Source organism: Mchenga conophoros, linkage group LG22 (genome assembly GCF_057382185.1).
Source record: "Mchenga conophoros isolate Kocher_MC1m ecotype Shallow Benthic linkage group LG22, M_conophoros_male_GT1.1, whole genome shotgun sequence".
Lineage (NCBI taxonomy): Eukaryota > Metazoa > Chordata > Actinopteri > Cichliformes > Cichlidae > Mchenga > Mchenga conophoros.
In genome coordinates this window covers 22,769,853-22,792,977 of record NC_140546.1, presented here as the reverse complement: position 1 = coordinate 22,792,977, position 23,125 = coordinate 22,769,853, and the positions used below count along the sequence as shown (strand labels likewise).

General features: G+C 42.3%; 1 protein-coding gene across 14 annotated transcripts in view; it reads right to left on the bottom strand.

Moving 5' to 3' along the window:
* The window catches only part of dync1i1a (dynein cytoplasmic 1 intermediate chain 1a), a 69,558-nt gene that overhangs the window by 24,335 nt on the left and 22,098 nt on the right, over window positions 1-23,125 (bottom strand). For 11 of the 14 annotated variants that reach the window (XR_014890472.1, XR_014890473.1, XM_085262862.1 and 8 more), the window contains 5 exons: window positions 20,635-20,730; window positions 17,920-18,091; window positions 13,778-13,877; window positions 13,520-13,645; window positions 923-1,069 (listed from right to left, as the gene is read on the bottom strand). Coding sequence is in view for 12 of the 14 variants with exons in the window: in XM_085262862.1 (XP_085118988.1) it covers window positions 923-1,069; window positions 13,520-13,645; window positions 13,778-13,877; window positions 17,920-18,091; window positions 20,635-20,730 (641 nt within the window). In the remaining 2 variants the exon portion in view is untranslated. The remainder of the gene's footprint in view (window positions 1-922; window positions 1,070-13,519; window positions 13,646-13,777; window positions 13,878-17,919; window positions 18,092-20,634; window positions 20,731-23,125) is intronic. The other 3 variants (XM_085262866.1, XM_085262872.1, XM_085262873.1) reach the window with 1 other exon arrangement.

Sequence of the window (23,125 nt, the reverse complement as noted above, 5' to 3'; positions counted from 1 at the left end):
TTTCAGTCACGTGACTCACACAGAGCTCTGAAGAGCAAAACACGGTTCCAACAACCCTCCACTAAAATTAATTTTCAATCAAAGAACATTTAAATGACCTCTCAAAAGAAGATTAATGGAAATTGGGCACTTTTGATCCACATACAGAATCCACTGCAATATTTTAATCACTAGAGAACAATTACGTCCCTGCTGGAGATCCATTTTAGCAGTTTCTTGTTGTGAATGCTCTTTGTTGCACTGCTGTCAGGATAAGAGTGTACAATAATACACTTTTAACAGACCGCTATTTGTAATTTGGATCTCAGGTCTTTCATTTAGGAGGTGAAGAACAAGAAGATCACAGTTTACAAAGCAATAGTGAGTGCTAATTAGCTAAAATGACCTAGCTTATCACTCTTAGCTGTTTGTGTCAGGATCATCATACTCGGGGAAAAGATTATCAATGCACATGGCAGCAGATCTGCGATGCTTGCTGATTTATCACAGATTGCATGTAATTGCCAACTTGACCCCATCTGAAGGCCGCTACACAAAAAACCATAAATCCACTGCACACGGTGGCACTAATTTTGGTCGTGGCACAGCCTTGAGCAAGGGTTTTCCCTAGTTTGATTATACTGTGAATGGCTGTAGAGAAGGATGGATTGGTGCAATGTAACTACTCTATGATTTAAGGAGCTATCCAGAATTTTGGGTAAACAATCCTGCTAAAAAATAACTGTTAAATACTGAAACTGTTCTGCCTTCCAGGTTTTAATAATGATGTGTCATCGCAGGAAAACTACACAGTAAGGAAAGTAATAAATAATCTCCTGCAGACGTATTGCTGTTAATATCACAATTCTAATTGTAAAGCAGAGATAAACCTTTACATACTGTATGATAAATGTATCATACTGACAGTTTAAATCATCCTTACAGTGTGTGCAGCAGCAGACAGAGGGGTCCTCTGGACAGGGGTCCGGCGATGACTGCGATTATCCCACAGGACTATCTGTCCTGAGTACGTCCCCCCCACCACCAGGTTGGGATGAAACCTGGCAAAGCCCACAGACACCACCGGAGACTAAGGAGAGAAAACGAGAGAGGAGAATTAGGACGCATTACTCAGATTCAATGCTGGTGTTATTTTATGTTACTGACATTATTATGAACTGAATGCAGATGGTAGAAAAGCCCAGAGGAAAAGATATGAACTCAAAACGGTAACACTTGGCTGGGTGCGAGTGAGTGCGAGCAATCAAGACATCGTGATGGGTGGCATACGTGGGGACACAGACGGAGACGGAGATGACGAGTGTGGGCACTGTGAAGGTCCGCTGAGGAGACGAGAATGGGGTGACGCTGGGGTGGAGACCAGACAAAGAGGGAATTGTGGTCCTCCTTCCCTCCCCAGCCGTTTCACATTACAGCATCAAAACCCCAGCAGCCACTGGAGCGCTCACCGTAGGCTCCGTCATGACAAGCGCACCCTTGAACTACCACCCCCCCTAGACGCTGTGTTTATTGAGTTTTGGTTCCTCTTCGGTGCGCATCCCATAAGGGCTTCTGCGTGCAACAGCTAGCTCCCCCTGACCCAGAGCCACTGAAGCTATGAGTTATGAGAAAATTATTTCAGCATCCTGCAGCATAGCGCTACAGGAGGTTAACTGGTGTGATTCACTGACAGATTCATCAGAACCAGTAAAAAAAAAAAGCATAGTCCTGTTGAGAGGGAAATAATTCACAGGCACGAGAGAGCCAACAGAGCAAAGCTCACAAACACAAATCACAACTAAAAACAGTAAAGCTAGAACAACATGGAGGGTGCATTTCGCAAATGGATCGTTGCCTCATGCAATCGTAGATTTGTAGGAAGGAGCGCTGGTGACAGTTTTAGTGTTCATGAAAACTGTATGTCAGATGTTTTGCTGTTGAAACAGCAGCTCATAGACTGCGTGGAGACAAAACTCTATCAGAATCCTCCAAAACTCATCACTGAATTAACAAGGCAAGACCTAGGATACATCTACAACAGTTTAATTTATAATGATCATATAAATAATCCATAAAAAAATAAACCACAAAGGAATTTGTTGGGTATTGTTCAACCGAGAACAATATAAGTTTGTACAACAGAGACTGTTATAATGCCTTAAAAAGGTGACAACTGCTTCAAGTGAAACTATGTTAAGTTTAGCTAAACAGCAGCCACAAGCAGTAATTATGGGATAAAGGTAAATGCTAAACAATAGAAAGTACTCATAATGTCAGTTAGGCTGGCTCAGCCTGCAGGAGTTTTGGCTTTATTTATACCTATTTATGACTATCGTGAGCATCTGCCAGGTTGTAGCAGCAAAAATAACGTCTATAAGTGGTAAAAAAGCAACAAAGTACGCTAACTGTTCCTTATCTTATATTGCCGACTTGAATCTAGACAAAGGTGCATTAACCATGATGGTTATACCTGGTTTGTACCTTGGACTCTCATTATAACTCTTAAGTCTCTACATGTTTGATTTTTTTTACAAATTAAAATTTCTGTTATTAGAAAAATGATGAGAGAGGCATGTCATAGACTCCATGTGCCAAGTAAATATACAGTAGTAAAGGTATCATAGTGAAAAACACTAATTGAATGTATTTTGTTTATAGCGTAGAAAGATTCCACTACGTCTGCAGTAGTAAAATGTGCTTATTTTTCACTTCTTTTTTTACTTCTCCCTCTCTCCCCATCCCTTCCACCACACCATGTGCGAAGCAGCCAACTCCAAACCCCAGTTCATTTTGAAAGGAGACTGGAAAACAAACCAAAGGCAAAGAAAACACTTCACGCTCTTTTATTTCTCTTTTCTGTTACTTCTGAGGAGTCACGGCTTCCAGCGGCACGGCTCGGGAGTCACTTCAGATGTCTAGACTCAAAATAAACGAAACTCTGGTGGTAAAAACTAAAGGTGCTTGTCGGCTGGCATGAAGGCTCGATCTGAAAAGTTTATTTACACAGTCTGACAAAAAGGGGATCGAGGCTAGAGGCTTATTAGCATGAATTACTAAGCAAGACTTGACAGCTCGTCCAGGAACATCTAAAGCTGCCTGATTAACAAAAGATCACCGGTGCACTGTATGACATGTTACACGCTGGATTAAGCAATATACAATCATGTGCTTGTGTGTTAACGAATCATCAAAAAAGAGAAAAAAAATGTCTGGAATGATGTTTTTGTGCTGAAAAGGCAGCTATTCTCAAGCGCGCGGAGGTTTGTTTCTTGGCTGTGATCACTCTAATGACCCAGAGTTTCTCGGTGACCTTTACCCTCTGTGGTCGTCTCACAGGCTGCTGTTTGAGGTCCGTTCCCCCTCCATCAGACTCCATCAGTGGGCTAATAAACCATAGTCCTGCACCCTTTGTCATCTCCGCACACAAACCCACACACATCCGCTTAACATGCACATGGTTCCACCCCCACAACCATCTGTCTCAAAACTCCAAACAATGTAAGAACTCTTGGATCTGATTTCTTCTTCTATGAAGAAAGGTTTGACAGTTTGAGCGCAAGCAGGGGGAACAGCTAACCTGCCTCGTAAAAGCATCGCTCATCTGAGGTTTTAGTATCTTTGTCAAGGTGGATTAAAATATAAGCAATCTCATTAAATTCACATCTTTCTAGTAAAGACCAAAGCTTCTTTTATTATTTCCGCCAACAAAAATTAAAAAATTAACATGTAATTCCACAAGAATATACAGACACAAACGTAAAACATCAGTGCCGTCAACACCCTAAATAAACATCTCTACCCCACATGAGTAATGACAAAGAGAAACTAAATCAAATCAAGGAACTCCTCTATTTGATCCATATGTTACTTTCAATCGTAAGCCCTATCAGTGTTCCCATCTTAAGAGGAAAATTCCCGACTAAACTCTGAATCCCCTCTTTGAGAAACCACAGGTTATGCCATCATTCCCCTCATGTGCTGTCAGGCTTAGTGAAAGAGCTACTGAAAATTAGCCCCGCTTTGTCCCAGTAACGCACTATGAGGCGTCTGCCAGCAGCAACTTGGGCTTAAGATTAAAGTCGTTCTCCCTAAATTCTGCTAATCAAATGTCACATCAGCACAAGTTTGAAACTTGTATCCGTTTTAAATCTACTGCATGTAATTAGGCGTTGAAATAAGATCAATTTGCCGCGTGCTACAGTATAAGCAAGTTTATGATTTAAGCTAAATGTGAACTCGTTGATGGAATCTCGATTTCAAAGTCGGAGGAAATTAATGTCTGACTTTATATATTTGAATTATGGGAAGCATGGTTATGTTTTGGCTGGATTTCTGTAATCTTTCTGTAATTCTGTCTACTTTTTATTCATTTTTTTGAATCTTTGCCATTGAGACTCAAAACATGTGTTTTGCATATGTTAAAGGAAAATATTTCAGTGTCTAAACATGACTGCATAAAAGCGGATGTATCAATCTAGTACTGCATTAACGGTCTCAAGTTCTGGGAAACTTAGAGCTCGTTCTGGGAGAGTGTTACTCGTGTAATGGTTTGTAGGGACAATTTACAGATGTCACCAAATGGTGTCACATGCATGCAAATATCAAGTTACTGTTTTGAAAAGAGGACAGCTATGCGGATACAGTCACAGAATTTCTGTGAGTGATTGTGTCTGTTCAAAACAGGAAGTCTGTAGGTTGCAGCTTCTGAACTGACCAAGCAACATGAGTGAGTGATGGAAGTCATTTGCCACAGGAAACCAAAGACAAACAATGAAACTAGAAGTGTCTAGCTACATTTTATTATCATAAATATTCACTCACACAATCTAAATCATTGAATTCAGGTGTTCCAATCACTTCTTTGGCCACAGTGTATAAAGTCAAGCACCTAGGCATGCAGACTGCTTCTATAAACATTTGTGAATGAATGAGCTCAGTGAATTTCAGCGTGGTACCGTGATAGGATGCCACCTGTGCAAGTCCAGTTGTGAAATTTCCTCATAACTAAATATTCCACAGTCAACTGTTAGTGGTATTATAACAAAGTGGAAGTGATTGTGAACGCCGGCCACATGGTGGTAGGCCACATAAAATCAAAGACAGTGTTCAGCGGACGCTGAGCCACATAATGGTCAGAAGTCACCATCCTTCTGCAGATTTGGTCGCTACAGACCTCCCAACTTCATCTGGCCTTCAGATTAGCTCAAGAACAGTGCACAGAGAGCTTTATGGCCATGCAGCTGCATCCAAACCAAGCACAATGTAAAGCGTTGAATGCAGTGATGTAAAGCACAACATCACGGGACTCTAGAGTAGGGAAGATGTGCTTGCTGGAGCGATGAGTCACGCTTCTTTGTCTGGCAATCCAATGGATGGGTCTGGGTTTGAAGGTTGCCAGAGAACAGTACTTTTCTGACTGCACTGTCTGAAGTTTGAAGTTTGGTGAAGAGGAGATTATGGTGTGGGGTTATTTTTCAAGATTTGGGCTCAGCCCCTTAGTTCCAGTGAAAGGAACTCTTAATGCTTCAGATAATCCAGACATTTTGGACAACTTCATGTTCCAACTTTGTGAGAACGGTTTGGGAATGTCCCCGAAGGTACATAAAGACATGAATGAGTGAGTTTTGTGTGGACGAACTTGACTGGCCTGCACAGAGTCCTGACCTCAACCCAATAGAACCCAATAGAGCAGAGACTGCGAGCCAGACCTTCTCGTCCAACATCAGTATCTGACCCCACAAATGCACTTCTATAACAGTCAAAAATTCCCATAAACCTTGTGAAAAGCCTTCGTAGAAGAGTTGAAGCTGTTCGAGATGGTCTTCTGCATACCCTGGTTGTAGCAGGCGTTTATCTGAATGACTGTTGCCTTCCCATTAGGCAGTCTGACCATTCCCCTCCGAGCTCTAGCATCATCAAGGCATTCTCATCCACAGAACTGCCTCTCACTCGATATTTAGTTTTTCGCATCAATCTCTATAAACTCTAGAGATGGTTGTTAGAGAAACTCCCAGCAGTTCAGGAATTTCTGAAACACTCAGACCAGCCCATCTGCCATCAACAACCACGAGAGTCACATAAATTGGAGTTTTCCCCATTCCAATGCTTGGTTTGAACTTCAGCAGGTCACCTTGCCTACATGCATTGGGTGGCTGGGCCTTTTAGCTCTATTTATCTAGCTATCTAGATAGATCGAGAGATAGATAAAGAGAGATATTTTTTCTTTAAATCAGCCTAATATAAATGCAGTTCATGTCTTCTATGGTTTTTGTAGAAGCAGTGGGACTGCATCTCCATATCACTGCTGTTGCTTCAAAGCCTGACATTTCATTTCCAAATGCAGAGTGGCTCTTTGGGTGGTTTTCATCTCACATGCAGAGCAGGTCAGACACCTTCTGCGTCATCTCCTGCTAATCCAGATGGACAGGATTTAGGGAGTTATGTCTCCCGGAAGAAAAGACAGCAGCAAGAGTCACTTTGGTACATTATATTATGCTTGAGATAAAGTGGGGAAGTTTTACAGGGAGATACTGTGGCAGTAAGAACAGCAGGTTCCATTTCTTTCTTCAGGCAGGTTCTGCACACATGTATCATCTACCATATCACACACAGGCTCCCAAGGCTAAGTGTTTCTGGCAGCCTTTATTGTATCAATAGGAAGTGTTCTGTATAGGATAATACACACAGGGTACACCGTGATGAAAGATGGCACCCAGCAAGGGATTAGAGATGTGTAAAGGAATGACATAAGAAGAAAGAAAGCTACAGAGGGGCAAACAGTCTTTCTTTTGTTGCCTCCGCCTCTCTTTTGTTCTTTCCTCAGGCAACAAACTGTTGCTCAAGTCCACTCGGGCAGGCAGGAATGAAGTGAGAGCGCTAGGTTGAGGAGAAACAGGGAGGGGGCCTGATATGGCACGCTAGGCAGTATATCCTCCTAAACAGATCCACTCTCTAGCCTCATCCCACTCCCCCCCCAAACCCACCATCTGCCTCACCGCACTCATCTGTTTTCCACTCTGCCTTATCAGGACCAGATGGATCCGACTGTCTTTGGTTGCATCCCGGCTTCGCAACCACCTTTCTCCTCCCTTTCTCCCCCTGGCTTCACTCGTTTATGACACCCCACAGATTTTGTCACTCTGTGGTTTCTGGCAGGGAGAGAGGAATACCAAGCCAGAGTCTCCATTTCATCAGGCAAAGAATTGAGCGAAAGCATGAGGAGGCGGCTCTGGGAACACAAACAGGCCTTTCTTTGCCTGCTAGAGCTGGTTTTCCTTTATTTTCCATATCTTGTTTGTTTGCTAGGCTCCTATATTCACTTGGCCAATGCTGGTGTAATGTTTATTGATGTTGACATCTCAGGTTTTTTTAAGGTATTTATGAGAACGGCTGAAAGGATTAAGTTCTGATCGATACCGTTAAAGTGGTACAGGATAAACAAATTTTCCATAAAATTCAACGCTTACTTTCTGAGAGATGAAATTCCATCTACTGACATCTAATCACAATGGGAAAAACTTTTAAACTCTCCACACAGACACTGTTGGTCGGTCGATATCAAATACTGGCACATTGTCAAGCCTTCTGAGCAATTTTGTTCACCAGTATAGCTGCACATGGGTTCAAACTCACTCAAAGACAATGAATAATGCTGTCACATATTCCTCTCATTCCTACTCCCTCTACCCTTGCCCTACCTCCTTCTCTCCTCTTTGCCTCCCCCACTTCTCTTACCCAACCTTTCTGGAAGTGCCAGAGACTCAAGAACGAACGCTAGGCAGCGAGATATTAATAAAAATATGACTGAGTGCAATGGGATATGACAGTAGCGGCAGGGGTTGTTACAGGGAGTCTTGTGGTTTGGGGGGGGTTCAGCAGAGGCTTTAAGTCAAACGGTCTCTTTAATGTGGTATGACTTTGCCCACTTGAGAGGCTGGTGTGAAGTTACAAGATTGGACCCAACTGGGAAGGGGTGATGAAGGGTCCAACTGCTGGGACAGGCGTCTTGAGGGGAGAGCACACTGGTACCAGAATCCCCAGCAGAGGCGGACCCTTTACTGAGGAGCTACATAGATCAGTGGCTCCTAAAGTGAGGTCATGAAGCTACGTTAACCGATCCCTACTACGCCGTTTCGTTTCATATACAGTTTATTCACTTTTTTGACCAAAGCAGAGTTTGATAACAAAAAAAAAAAAAAACTGCATTTATATCGTGTGCTGAAAAACACAAACCAGAACAAACTACAAAAACCACACTTCCAAAGAACTGGGACACCGTGTAAAATGTCAGACTTTGTTTTTCACTGTGACTTCGGATTTTGACAATTATAAAAACAAGAGTTAATATTTATTCATTCGTTTCATTTCCTAATTTCCACAGTCTCTTTCTGTAAACAGGGTTTTAAAACATCAGAAAAAATTCAGTTTCATGTTAAAAATCATGAAAAAGCGAAACAGTTTCCAAAAATGTCTCACAGCATAAATGTGAAACAGTTTTGACATATTTTCAATAGCACAGCTAGTTAGTACCACAGTTAAATTATTCTTTATTGGAAAAAGTACTTGGAAAAACAGTAAGCGGCACTAGATAAGTACATTCAAAACAGAAAGGTGTACTTAAGAACCAAGGAAGCTGTGAATAGCTGTGATAGAAGAGTTAAAAAAGCGGTCACGCAGCAGCAAAGCAAGAAACAGAAAATGAAAACAAATCCTTGACATTCCTGTGACATCTGTTTATTACACATACAAGTGTTTCATTAGAATGCAATATTACAGTATTGCTGCACACTGCCAAAAATATTTGTGCATGGTTCCCTGAGTGCATTGCCCAATGTGACAAACTGGGAAGTATCCTTCACAACACCAGCACATCAAGAACAGAGACCAACAACGAATCAGGACTGGACTGTCATGGCTGGGTCTGTGACCCAGCATTTTGAGTTCATTATATATTGTGTATTTCTGTTTAGTATGGGGAAATGTTAAGTTGTTTTTGCGTTATCAGTTAGAACTTGAGTCTTTGTGTTTTGTCATTTATTGTTTGGGTTAAGCTCGTCTAGCTCTCTTACACCCCTAAGTTGTTCAGAATTAGTTCTGTTTATTGGATCTCCTCATTTCCCCTTTCCCTGGATCTTAGTCTTGTTTACACTTTGTGTTCCATGTCTCATGTTGTCAACCCATGTTGTTTGGTCTGTCTCATCATGTTTCCTGTTTTATTTTGAAAGAGTCCTCTTTTTTCATTGTATTTAGTTTCACTTCCCCTGTCCTGTCATTAGGTTCATGTGTGTCAGCTGTGCTCCCATGTGTGGCCACTTCCCTTGATCATCCCTTATGTGTATTTAGTCTCTGTGTTTCATTCAGTCTGTGTCGCGTCGTCTGTGTAACCTTCCCAGTTATGTCTTGTCATAGTCGTCACAGTTCTCACAGTCATAGAATTAGTTCTTGAAGTTTCATAGCTTTATCACAGTTTCATAGGTTTTTCTTAGTCTGTTTTCCAGTTTAGTTGTCTTGCCTGCACTCGTCTTAGCTTTTGTTTTTGCCTTCTGTCATCAGCCATAATAAAGGTTCGCCTTTTGTTAAGTCATGTCACATCTCCTTGCCCATGTCTGCTCTTGGGCCCTGCTGTAACTAACACACCATAGACTGTGATTTTACATATCAAATGTAAATTAACGTAAAATCACTATAAATGTAATAAAACATAATTTTCTTGTTTTTTAAATGTATTATTGTTAAAATACATTCACAAATGTATCATAATTTCACAAATATTTGTCCGTTATTTGAAAGATTGAACTGTTAAATTCAAATGTAATGCTATGGAAAAATATATGATTCTCATAAACTTTTTTTTACATCAAATAATAATTCTTATTATTGTTATTTAGGGCGATCGTGGCTCAAGAGTTGGTAGTTCGCCTTGTAATCAGAAGGTTGCCGGTTCGAGCCCTCGGTCGTTGTGTCCTTGGGCAAGACACTTCACCACCTACTGGTGATGGCCAGAGGGGAATTGTGGAATTGTAAAACGCGTTGAGGGTCTCAATGAGCGCGATATGAATGCAATCCTTTATTATTTAAACCAACTGTTAACTGTATATTTCTGTACATTGAAGTATTATTATTCATATTGCCGGATTCATTGACCTTGTTTATAGGTAATTTCATTGTTTAATAACATTAAAATGTTCCTAATTTAATGTATAAAAGCACTTGAAAGAGGCAAAATCCCATGTAAAATTAGGGCAACAAACTGTATTGTCATTACTGAAAATAACCGTATTTTCATGTGAAAGTTATTTTCTGTTATTTTCTGGTATTATTTTGGCGCCCCAGCTGCCGGAATATTACTGTTTTTTTAGGATTTTTTTTTTGTACATTAACATGATCAGCCTAATTTTATTCCATACCTTAATCAAAACAGTAAATGTGGGATTATCATTTGGAAGAATAGTGCTTCTTCCCTCAAGCAGAGCACTAGAGACTTCAATCAGTGCCAAAACCAGTGCATTAAAGTTGTTCTAGCAACACATAGCTGATACTATGCATATTTCTAAATAAATCTGCCACCAGTCTGTAGTGTTAATTTGTCCTGATGCTAATAAAACGGCATTGAAAAGAACTGAGATTCCGCCCAAAAGAAAAGCATGAAATATTGTATTTTGACACTTTATAACTTCATATTCCTTTAAAATGAAAAAACAATGATTAGCCACTTTAATAGATAACCCATGAAATGCATTGCTATCTCTGTATTACCACAAGTTCCACTTTTACAAAGCTTCACTTTCGGTGTTTGTTGAAAAAGATCATGGATGCTGAAAAGATATATTTCAACTTTATGTTTACGTTCATAGAGGAGTGTGGTGGTAGAATAGATTCCACTACATTTAAAATGTTTATAGAAGTGTTTACGTTGACATACTGTACATGAACTAAAGCAATTTCAGTAATAAAGTTTAATGTGACATCAAACAACAACAAAAAACAAACTGTGCTGGAGCCACTTAGAGTTCACAGGTGTACCTAATAAAGTGGCCAATGAGCTTGACCTCACTGAAACCCCATCTGAAATATGAAGCCTCCCATAACCCACTACTTTTTACAATAAAGCCCCTGCTGGATCCAGCCTCAACCACAAACCCAAACACTCAAATACCAGCCTGCCCTGTCATTCTTTTGTATCCTACACACACACACACACACGCGCACACATAAACACCATGGTCGTTACACATGCTTACAGCAAACATACAAACACGGGCATACACATATACAGTATTCATCTACCTATCCATTCATCAAACGACAGCAGCTTCTGTCTGCAAAAACAAAAACCGGCTAAGTGTTGCCAAACACTGACTGCCAACAGCAGCAGTGTTCACCAACCCGACCTACAGCATGTGTGCACTGCAAGAGTGTGGCCTCTCTGTTACTCTAGCTAAAGATGGGAGGTGAAAGGTGACCAGAAAACGAAAGAAAGGGGAAGAGGCGCTGAGCCCTGTGGTTTTGGTGGGTTAAAGAGCACAGCATGCTCACATATTAAAAGCCATCTGACACGTAGCTAACTAGAGTAGCGACTCTGTTTGCAAAAGACACCGCAGAGAGAAAGCGAGTGAGAAAAGCAAACAGTCCCCTGACCTTTCTTCTACTTTCTCCCCCTTTGTTTTATCCAGATCCAACAGTGACGTGAGAAGTAAACGCTGACGTTAAATGGTTTCTTTCTTACTTTATCGCCACTTAATCTGCCACTGTTAATCCTTCCTTGAACGTGTCATGTAAGACATGAGGTGTGGTGGTGAAATTTGGTGGGTGGGGGCACTTTAATGTTTTTATTTGCTCTCAGTTGTTTTCTTTTCTTCATCAGCATCATGTTGTGTAATGCACAGCTTTCCAGTAAAGGCTCAGATAAAACAAATCGCTCCGTGTGGACAAGTCAACACTGTTTGTAGTTGTTTGTCTGTTTCTGATACAAAGTGAAATTTCCCAGTTTTTCAGTGCTATTTAGTGTGTTCCCGTCACTATACTCACTTTAACTTTTACAGTTTTATTGCTCCTTTTAATACACAGAGCATTTTATTTGCTGCTTACACAAATATCCCTGTTCCCAAGCATCTACTGCTCAGTGCCGACAACTTGCAGATCAGCATGCTCAGAAACCGCACGCTGTTAATAAAGTCAGACAACGTCCGAGAGCCACATGGAAAAATCTACAGAATCGCAGAGCTACGAGATGCATAGCTGCAATCTGTCCGTACAACCGCATGAATTTGAGCAGCAGAATAAATTATGGTGCAGTAAAAGAATGGAGTGCTTCAAAAATCCATTACAGAACTAGACTTCATGTTGAAATATTTGCACACAGTGTGTGGTATGAAGGACTACGTTGCTCTGTTTGTTTCTTTTGCTTTAAGTTTTTAATAAACCTTGAATGTGCGAGTGTGCGCGTTCATGTCTGACATCACTTTAAACAGAAAGGTAACCGCTTATAGCATTTATACTATTACAGATGTATGTCTGCTTTTACTGTAATGTGCGTAAGGAAGATTTCACCTCAAAATAGAGCACAGCCTGGGTGGGCTAACACACTCAGTGCTGGATTAGGAAGTGGTAGGCAACATCATTTTACTACTGACACATCTCTACGTGGCCCTGTGGGAGCTGTGAAGGTCCCCACAGTCAATCGTTCCACCTCCCCACCTCCTTCCATCTCCAATTCTCCCTCCTAAAATGTATTATTTTCATTTGCAATTAACATCACAAGCATAAATTAGTTTCATTTCCAACAAAAACAGCACAGTCTCAGTTCAGGCAATACATGAAGTCAAGTACAACTGCAATGACAGCAGGTCAGCTGATGTCATTTTCAGCCCTCATCAGCTGAAATCCATACAACTGCCAAATTTCACACAGAGTACACTAAACTGCTTTATCCTTCCTAGGACTGCTGCACATCTGCAAGCCACTTTGCAACCCACATTCATGCTTTGCCTGACTCATGGCCAGAACAAAAGCTGGACGTGCCACCGTCAAGAGGTTCATTAAGTCCCATATCGAAGCCGTGAAATGAGTGTTCTCACCACCACCATCTTGGGTTTTTTTAAACAAATGTAACGAGGTCTGACTATCAAGCCCTTTTGCTAATGATTTGTCAATTAAAAGCCAGAGAGTACATCCTGGAAAATCCCACTTTCTGACGCTTACAATAACCCTCTAGTGGTAGTGTAAATATATATTTAGTTTAATCTCACAACATTCCAACCATTATTGCGTAAAGAAGTAAAAGCTGTAAATTACTCGATGGACATAAAGTTGAATTCATAAATGTATTAAAAAAAACTCAAAACAAAGAAACTCAAAAGAAAGACATAAGAGGACCTCTTTTGTTTAACATGACTTTTCTGGGTTAGAATACTTGGAAATAACCATCCAGACATTTAAGACAGAAGTGGCAAAACTTAACCTGCAGACGTCTGACATCAGGACTGGCATCCAATAGTTCTGGAAATAGATGTGAGACTTGGCAAGTGTATGTTTGACGTACCTGACAGTGAAAGATGTACTCTGGGGTGGCCTTCTTAAACTTGATGTTCCACACCAGAGCAACACCGTCTGGTTCGTGTGGAGCATCCTCATTATTGTTATAGGAGGCAACCAGCAACTCGGGATACTGAGAGAGAAAGGAAAGGCTTACAAGATGGGAAACATCCAGACAACGATATGAAGAAAAAAAAAAATACCAACAGAGACATGGTTCATTCTTGGCAAATCTTTTACTGTTTGGAAAAGTTTCAGGCCTAACCTGAGGGGACCAGTCGAGGCAGGTGATCACACGATGTTTTGACCAGTGCTCGTCATAGAAGAGCCTACTGAAGGACAGACTGGAGCCACTGCCCAAGTCTCTGGAAGAGGACAGTGGAGAGAAAGGTCAAAGGTTGCTTCAACTCAGCTTGGTTCCAATAGCAAAATCCTTGCCAGAGTTAATAAGCACCTGCCAACTAAAAAACTGACTTCATTCTGATGAAGTCATTTGTGATCACTGGCAAAGTAACTCCTAGTCTGGGCTTTACCAAAACGTACACACCATAGTAACTAGGGTGAAAGGGGAGCAACTTATTTTCTGCTGGCACAGCCACTATTTTAAAGCTGAGACTATTAATTGATTAAATGCCCTTTTGAACTGTACCATGTGTACTGTTTTACTAAAAGTGTAAGTTGCATTAGAACCAAGGCAAACATTCATTTTATAACGTTTACAAAAGTTTTAAAGAGAAAAAGAAACCAACATAAATGAAGATGTGTTGGACTGGCTATGAGTGGCACAATAATTTTAGGGTTGTTCGGCCATTCAAACCCATGCCATGAAGCTCCCGGTACCCAATTTCTGTGCTGATGTTAATGTTAATCTGGAAGTTTGGAGCGGGGTCACCAAGCTGATGAGTCGGCATCCTATTACATAAAAAGTGAGCTCTTTAGAACAACCAACAAATAGTCTGTATGGTTAGGTGCTTGATTTTATACACGTGTGACACTGACACTAAAAACGCCTGAATTCAGTGATTAAGAGATGGGGCTCAATACTTCTGTCCATATATCTAATATCAACTCTACAAGGGCAGCTCTCCAGTTGTAAGAAGTCTCTTATTGGAGTGGCACGGCTACAAAATTCTAACAAAAATCATAATTAAGGTTTCTTTGGTCAGTTTGGACAGTTAATGATTAATTTAACAAACCATGATCCATATCTTATTAAAACGGATACATTGAACTTTGAATGAATGAAAAACAAATAAATGAAAAAACACATCATGATAGTGGGAGACATCACAGTAATGTCTGGAGTTAAATCCAGACTGGGAGCTTCCACAGTGGGATGTCTGCAGACTGGCTGAGATAACCTGAGCAATCCGTAGAAAAAGGTACCTGCAGACAGCTGTTAATAATTTCACAGGCTCATTTATGGAAACCTGTCAGTTTTACTTCCCACGGACCTTGATGGCTGCAGCTTCCCGTTTAGTCATCTTGGCTTGACATGCACTAAGTGGCAAGTGAGTTTCAGGTTTTAGGTAGAGACAAAAGTACATTGCTTTAAGGGTAAAGTGTGAGCTCGATTTATAACATCAAGGGGGAAAAAAACAAAACTTCATAGCAACAATTAATGTAAAAGAGTCATTTTTAAACTTAAAGCTGACTCATCACCTGGACAAACCTGGAGCGTAAATTACCACGCATTATGCCCACCAGTATGTGGATGATATCTGTATTGTCTGCAGTACTATGTGAGGCTGTATGTAATGAAAAAAGGTAGTGAAATGTAGGTTGTTACACTTTCAAAGCACGTCCTTGAGAAAAGAATAAAAAAGGAGGGCTGATGTTGAGCACTGAGCCATGGCCTGTTTTAGACTTAATCTCTATTTGACCACAGGCTTCATGTTTCTCTGTGGCTGCAGTGGTCAAAGTTGAAGTGAGTCAGTAAAAGCAGCATTCTTCTATAATAGCAGAGCAGTATACTAAAACAGCTTTGCACTTATGACTCTTACAACTTCGACCAACACCTCCATTTAGAATAGAATAGAATAGAATTCAACTTTATTGTCATTGCACATGTCACAGGTACAAGGCAACGAAATGCAGTTTGCAGCCATCCAGAAGTGCTTTAGCCATGATATAGATATATTACAAATATATATTAGCAATAATATAGATATGTGAGCATATTACAGAAATGGGTCTATTATGGTATGTTATAATGTACATGGTATGAAGTATGTTATGAATATGCTATAACTACAAGTATGTACAGGCTGTATTGAGTACAAGCTATGTACAGGATATAAATATGAACAACTATACAGAATATGAAATTAAAAAAACTATACAAAAATATGAGCTATACAGAAATGTGAACTATGCAGTTTATAAAGAGTTGTAGATTTAAAAATTATCGTATTGTACAGAATGATTATTTACACAGAATTATACAGTAGTGCAGTTAAGATCAGTGAGATATGTGGATAATTCCTACAGAGGCTATATAAAGTGCTGGTGGTTGTGAGTGGTGGTTCACTCCATGTTATTATTGTGTGTTTGAGGGTACAGTTGTCCATTGTGGGTGTGTGTATGTTCAGTCCATGTGTTAACGTGGGTCAGATGTCAGGGGGCAGAGTTCAGGAGTCTGACAGCTGTGGGGAAGAAGCTGTTCCGGTACCCGGTGGTCTTAGTCCGGAGGCTCCTGTAGCGCCTCCCAGAGGGCAGGAGGATGAAGAGTCCATGTCCTTTATGGCAGGAAGTGGTGCTCCGGCGATGCGCTGGGCAGTTTTCACGACCCTCTGCAAAGCCTTCTGGTCCGAGGCAGAGCAGTTCCCGTACCAGACTGTTATACAGTTGGTCAGGATGCTCTCGATGGTGCAGCGATAGAAGTTCACCAGGATGTCTGAGGACAGGTGGTTCTTCCTCAGAGTCCTCAAGAAGAAGAGGCGCTGGTGAGCCTTCTTGACCAGCTTGGAGCAGTTGGTCGTCCAGGTGAGATCCTCGGAGATGTGGACTCCCAGGAACTTGAAGCTGCTCACACGCTCCACAGCCGTCCCCTTAATGTGGATGGGTGGATGTGGGTCAGCATTCCTCCTGTAGTCCACGATGAGCTCTTTGGTCTTCTCGGTGTTAAGCAGCAGGTTGTTTGTGTCGCACCACTCAGCCAGACGATCCACCTCCTCCCTGTAGGCGGCCTCATCGTTGTCACTGACGAGGCCAATCACCGTGGTGTCATCTGCAAACTTAATGATGGTGTTAGAACCATCAGCAGGTCTGCAGTCGTGGGTGAAGAGGGAGTAGAGGAAAGGGCTCATCACACAGCCTTGTGGTACACCGGTGTTCATCGTGATTGTAGATGAGCAGCGGTTATCCAGCCGGACATGTTGGGGGCGGTTGGTCAGGAAGTCCAGTAACCATTTGCAGATGAGGGAACTGATACCCAGGTCTGTCAGTTTTCTGATGAGTTGTGAGGGGTGGATTGTATTGAATGCTGAACTGAAGTCTATAAACAGCATTCTGGCGTATGTGTTGTTGTTGTCCAGGTGTGAGAGGACAGAGTGCAGTGCGATGGAGACTGCATCCTCTGCACTCCTGTTCTGGCGGTATGCGAATTGGTGGGGGTCCAGGGTGGGGGGGAGACAGGATTTGAAGTGTGCTAGGACCAGCTGCTCTAAGCACTTTGTGATGATGGACGTGAGTGCTACTGGGCGGTAGTCATTGAGGCAAGATGGGTTGGAGTTTTTGGGTATCGGGACGATGGAGGTGGATTTGAAGCAGGCCGATACCACAGCGTGGGCCAAGGACAGGTTGAATATGTCTGTCAGGACTCCTGCAAGCTCCTCAGAACACGCTCTGAGAACACGCCCGGGGACGCCATCAGGACCTGGAGCCTTGTGGACATTGATCCTGCTCAGCACCGCTCCAACATCGGTGGGGGAGAGAGTCAGAGGTTGGTGGTCTGGCGTCATGTCTGCTTTGGTTGTAATTGTTGGGTTCCCTCGCTCAAAACGAGCATAAAAGTTGTTGAGCTCGTTGAGGAAGGAGACATCAGAGGATGCGGGGGAGGAGGGTTTGGTGGTCCTGTAGTCTGTAATGGTCTGGAGTCCTTGCCAAATGACCATTTAGAGGCAACCCTTCGGATGGCTCTTTAAGCTGAGATTTTTGTCAGTTATTAGGAGCTTTTTTTAAACCCACTGAGAGTGTGACATCACTATGAAGACAAGTATTTGGAAGAACAAAAGCCACAATGTCACTGAAACTGCAGTGACTCAGTGGGCATGCACCAGGCTTGTTTAAAGGCATGAACAAAAGCTGGGAGGTTTAGTAAAATGGAAATAAAAACTGAATTGTAAATAAATCCTGACCCAATGCTCTGTCCAACCTCATGCTCCCATTTGCCTCCTTCCTGCTCACCCCTCTTTGTCGTCAAGGTCTCGGCCACTGTAATCGAAGAAGATGTCGCTGTCTTCAGCCAGAGCTCGCTCCATCACTCGGATGCTGCAGTCGAAAAAACTCTGAAACTCAGAGGAGTGCAGGATTTGTTGCCTCTCCTCCTCGGTCAGCTCCCGCAGCACTGGAAATGAGCCTGTTGGAAGAAGTATCAACATAAACATATAAACACACAGAGACATGTGAGACTTGTAGGCCACACTTCGCACACAATGTTGTTGTAATAGAAAATAACGGCAAGGTTTGAAAGCAATTTTGTTGCGTTCCTAAAATGTTAGGAGAGGGGGGAGGAAACATTTTAGGATATGTTTCACAGACAGCATTTTGGGCACTGGTAGGACTGATTTCCTACTCAAATCCTATGAAGTTGAATACTGACAGTGCTCAAAGTCTTCACCGCAAAAAAAAATCCTCAGAGCACAGTTCCCCCCCCTTTCCCCCCCACCTCCCCACTGTGCCCACAGTGCTCCCAGTTGAACATCAATCAGCTTTTGCAACATTGCTGTGCTACACGATACTGCATGTCTCACACAACCAAGCAAAATCAAGAAGGAATTGGAGTTATAATGCCAACACTGCAAATAATAGGCCAGTAAGGGGCAACCTTTGGAGCTGCCCAATCAAGCTATTGTGGAAGTGACAAAAGCTGGACTTTTACTTGAAACATCTCACATGAGGCGAGCATCAAAAAAACAAAATGTTAAAATGTCCAACCCTCTCATTCTACTTTTAAACATCCTAGGAACCAGAAGTAAGCCTGCAGCCTGAGAGCAAAGTGCTCTATTGGGTTGATCCAATCAGTTGCGATCAAATCCAAATCAGTTATGACCGAACTTTGAATAAAAATACATTTTTTTTAACCTAGCAGAAACAAGTTGTGAAGAAAGCACTCTGAAACTACAGTCATCGATGCTTTCAGTGCAAAAAAAAGAAAAACTGCCCATGGAGACAGGCTGTTAATCTGCTGTTTCTTATGCAAATAAGAAAAAGATGACAAGAGAAATAGTCTCCAGTGAATTAATGACTAAAGACAGTGAAAGGATAATGGTTGTACACTAAGACAGGGGTACAGGGCTGATTGCTTGACCTCTACAGAGAGAGCATCCAGTGGTTCTGGAAAGGCTTACTGCACATCAACACAAAGTTCCTCTGAATGGTCTCTTTCAGGATGAAGTCGTCACTGAGTGAGCAAAAATGATTATAGCAGAGATGTCAAACTCATTTTACATCATAGGGCAGATCAGCCCATTTTTATTAAGTGGGTCGTACCAGTGAAACTCCCCTTTCTGTGATTCTAAAGAAGTTTAATTACACATTTGATCCTTAGGATGTCTTAATAGACTGTAAAAAACAACCCTGTAACTATAAAACAGAAAGTTTTTGTTGCTGGTTTTTCACTGTTATTTGATGTTTTTTTTTTTTACTGCCTATAATCACTTTAGTGTAGCATGAAAAGTCATGTAGATGGTCTTTTTCAGTAAAGATAGAGCTGTAAAACATATTAAAATACAGTAAAAGTCCATAAATTTACAGCTTTCTTCACAAGTTCCAAAGCTGTCCACTGGGGGCTGACTCTGGCCCCCATGCCTTATGTTTGAACCCTTGATTTATAGGTCTATGCTATGGCCAGTCCCACCTGTCAAACCAATGGAAGACTTGTAGAATCAATGTCAAGGTGCACTGAAGCTGTTGTGGCAGCATGTAGTGACCCCACACCTTAACCATTTTTCCTTTAATTATTCCCCCCTCTTACGCACTATATGAATTAACAGCTAGTGTATCCAACTATATCCACACAAACACTGTACTCTGCTTCTACTACTACTTGCAAAAGAATCAACATGTGGCTATGACATTAGACAAGATTAGCATTCTCTTCATCTCTATCAAAACCAGAATTGCATGCAGGACGTAATAAACTACAAACAGTTCCTAATGCATCATTCCTAGTAAAAAACACACAAAAAAACGTAGAGCAAGAACTTCATAAACAACGGAATAACAAAGCCCTGTGAGCGACCCGCCTCCCTTTGAACGTAATGGCTGCACAGCACGGCGTCCACTTTTTGAAGTCACTGTCCCCAAGCACACACGCGATTTTCCTCACACTAACACACACACACAAACACACACACCGACCTTTACCCTGCCTCTTGACTTTGATCCCTCTCCATCTCTTTGTATTTCTTACGAGTTGTCAGAAAAGACCCAGTGAATCGAGTGGCAGAGATCAAAGGCCAGACCTTGTAATAGGCCAGGATGGAGAGGAGACGGATGACTGTGTGTTTACGACTGCGTGGGTGCATCTGCCTATCTGTGTGTGTTTGACTCACACTTGCTACAGTCACGCATATTCAGAATATGAATATGTCCATCATGGCTTGTGTTTGAACCAGGTCTTTTCTCTAGGACTTCCACACACGGGCACATGCATACACATACACACACTTCTCCATTCCTCTTCACTTTGAAGACGAACGGGGTCAAGTGACAGGTTTTTAATCAGTGCTGACCCCAAGATGCCATGGTCCTGATATGCTGAAACCTGCCCCCACCCTCCTATCTGATCCACCCACTGACCTGAGAAGGGTGTCACACACATGAGAAAAAGAATGGGAAGTTTATTTTGGGGTTTCATTAAATGAATGGGGGTTTTTTTTGTTGCTAAACTCGTTTTACCTTCTTTGGCTTCCCTGTTGTCGTCCTCATCCTGTTGCTCCGACTCTGGCCCCGGCTTCGTTTCCATCAACTCTTCATCTTCTTCTTCTTCCTCTACTGAGGGAGAGTAAAAAAAAAAAAAGAAGAGAGAGAGAGACAGAGAGCACTCATGTTAATCAACAGCTGTTCCAATTTTCTTCGACCTCCCGCTGCGTGCTGCCTCCCCCCTCCTCCTTACCAAAATAATCATTCCCAGACATGCACCGGTACACCTGACTGACTAACATTCAGACCAAATGGGTTTCATTTACAAACACACGCACTTTGTTTTTTACAAAACACACGAATTCCAAAGCCACGCAACTTCCCTTACAGTTGCGTAGTAAGTAAAGGCCAGAAGCTCGTGTCCATCTCTACTGTCCTGCATGCACATCTGTGTGGGCAGCTTGGTTACTGTGCACCAAAATCACAAACGCACACAGACTTGGCAGGAAATGTGAGAGTTTTGTGTGCCCTCCCCTCTTTCCCTCACCTTTGACCCCATGCAAAGAGATCCTGTGATGTATGTGTGTGCATGCGTGTCTGTGTAAAAGGGGATTCCCTCTGCATTCCCTCCAATCAGTCTCTGCAATTACACTTGACTTGAAGAGAGAGAGTGTGTGTGTGTGTGTGTGTGTGTGTGTGTGTGTGTGTGTGTGTGTGTGTGTGTGTGTGTGTGTGTGTGTGTATTTGAGGTTCAAGTATGAAGGGTTACTGTCAACATAGGCACCTGCTTGTCAGCTACTGCCCCACCACCCCTCGGGCTATGTGTTGCTAACCCTCACCAACCTCTCCTCCTCTTTTCTGCTGCTCCCTCCCTCTGAAACAGATGCTGAGAGTCGGGGGGCCTCTCTGAAGACCTCTTAACACCCTGACACGGCCACCAGACACCTGTGGTCCGCTAACACACACGCTACACACACATACAATCTGTCTTTCACTCTCTCTCAAACACACACACACACCCGGGCCCTCGCCCACAGTGCCAGGGGTGGTGAGGGGTTAACTGGCAGGGTCAAACTGACAACAGTTGCTCAGTCCAGTGGGAGGAAGTGACTACATCACACTCTCAGACATGTCATCTCTCTCTCTCACACTCACAGAAACACACACGCATACACATGTCAGGGTGTGTTTAACTCAGCTAGAGTATGGCCTGGGGCACTGTTAAAACCACTCGCTCGAGGGCTGCTCTTGCACCAGATGAACTGTCCATTTGTCACTGGGGCTCGCCTAAGCTTTTGATGAACTCGCTGCTACGAATACAATTGCAACTGGTGGACCACTCCACTGATTATACTGATGCTATTACAATAATGTCCTGCCTTATTCTATTCACTGTATTCCCAGAAGATCCTTCCCTACCAGTCCTTGTGTTTTCTTTTCTTTTCACTTCCAAGTAAACGTTTTTGATATATGACTTTAATTTTCATACTGTGTTTATATAATAAATGACTACGCTATATCAAATACATAGTGGTGAGGCTCCAGCCAAGTGTGTGGTTAACAGCCAGCTGTACTGATCCAAACACCAGTGACCCACCAGTATGGAAGAGAGACCAGAAAGAACCAGACAGGCAGACTGCCAGACTAGCTCCATGTCTGAGCTGCCAAAACAGACACGCTACAAACAGGGATACCCTTTTTTTTTTCTCCCCAGGTCCTTTTGTCTCTTCCTCCATGACTCAGTTTGTGAAGTTTGATTTCTTCCAAGTGTTGTTTTTTTTGGGCTGTCATTGTTTCCTCCAAACTGAAGTCATTAATGAGAAAAGCTACAGGATGTAAAAGAAGTTAAAAAAGAAAAAAGAAAACAGGAAGGTATATTACACACAACTTCTATTCTACTCTATTTTCTTGACCTTATGTGACCGGTCCGGTGGTTGGAATGTGCGGTAATGGGGATGGGAGGAGCGTGAGGAAAGCAGAAAGAAACCACATCGAGGAGCGGTCAAACTGTCAACCCCCGGGACCACAAGACTGTGGAGCAAGGCAGCGTGATTCATGGTGTATGGGTTACCTCACTGAGGGGAGACGGTCCAATTCCCGTCCGAAGATACTGCTGATGTCTTTGCCAACGGCCATGCATCAAGTTGTTCTGTAACAGTACGCACCAAAAATATCCCTACTATTTCCTTTAAATGGAAATTTTCAGAGATGTGTTTCTGCGTGCGCCCAGGCTAAAACAAAACCTATACTGTGGTAAATGGTAATCTAAAACTTTATGTAAAAATGTTCACGAGTACAAGCAGAGAGGCACTGCTCGGTTTTCCTGCGGCACAGCAAAGTAAGCAGGGAAGGGAAATGAAAAGAGACAATCTCTCACAGTGTGAGCGTGTCTGCATGCTACCCTGCAAGTATCCTGCACACTTTCTTGTTTCCACCTCATTCCAGTCACGGGATGCTTTCTCTTTCCACCTGCCGCTTAATACCGCTCCTCGCTGCAGGACGACGGTTAACCGGTATCCTCCCCCTC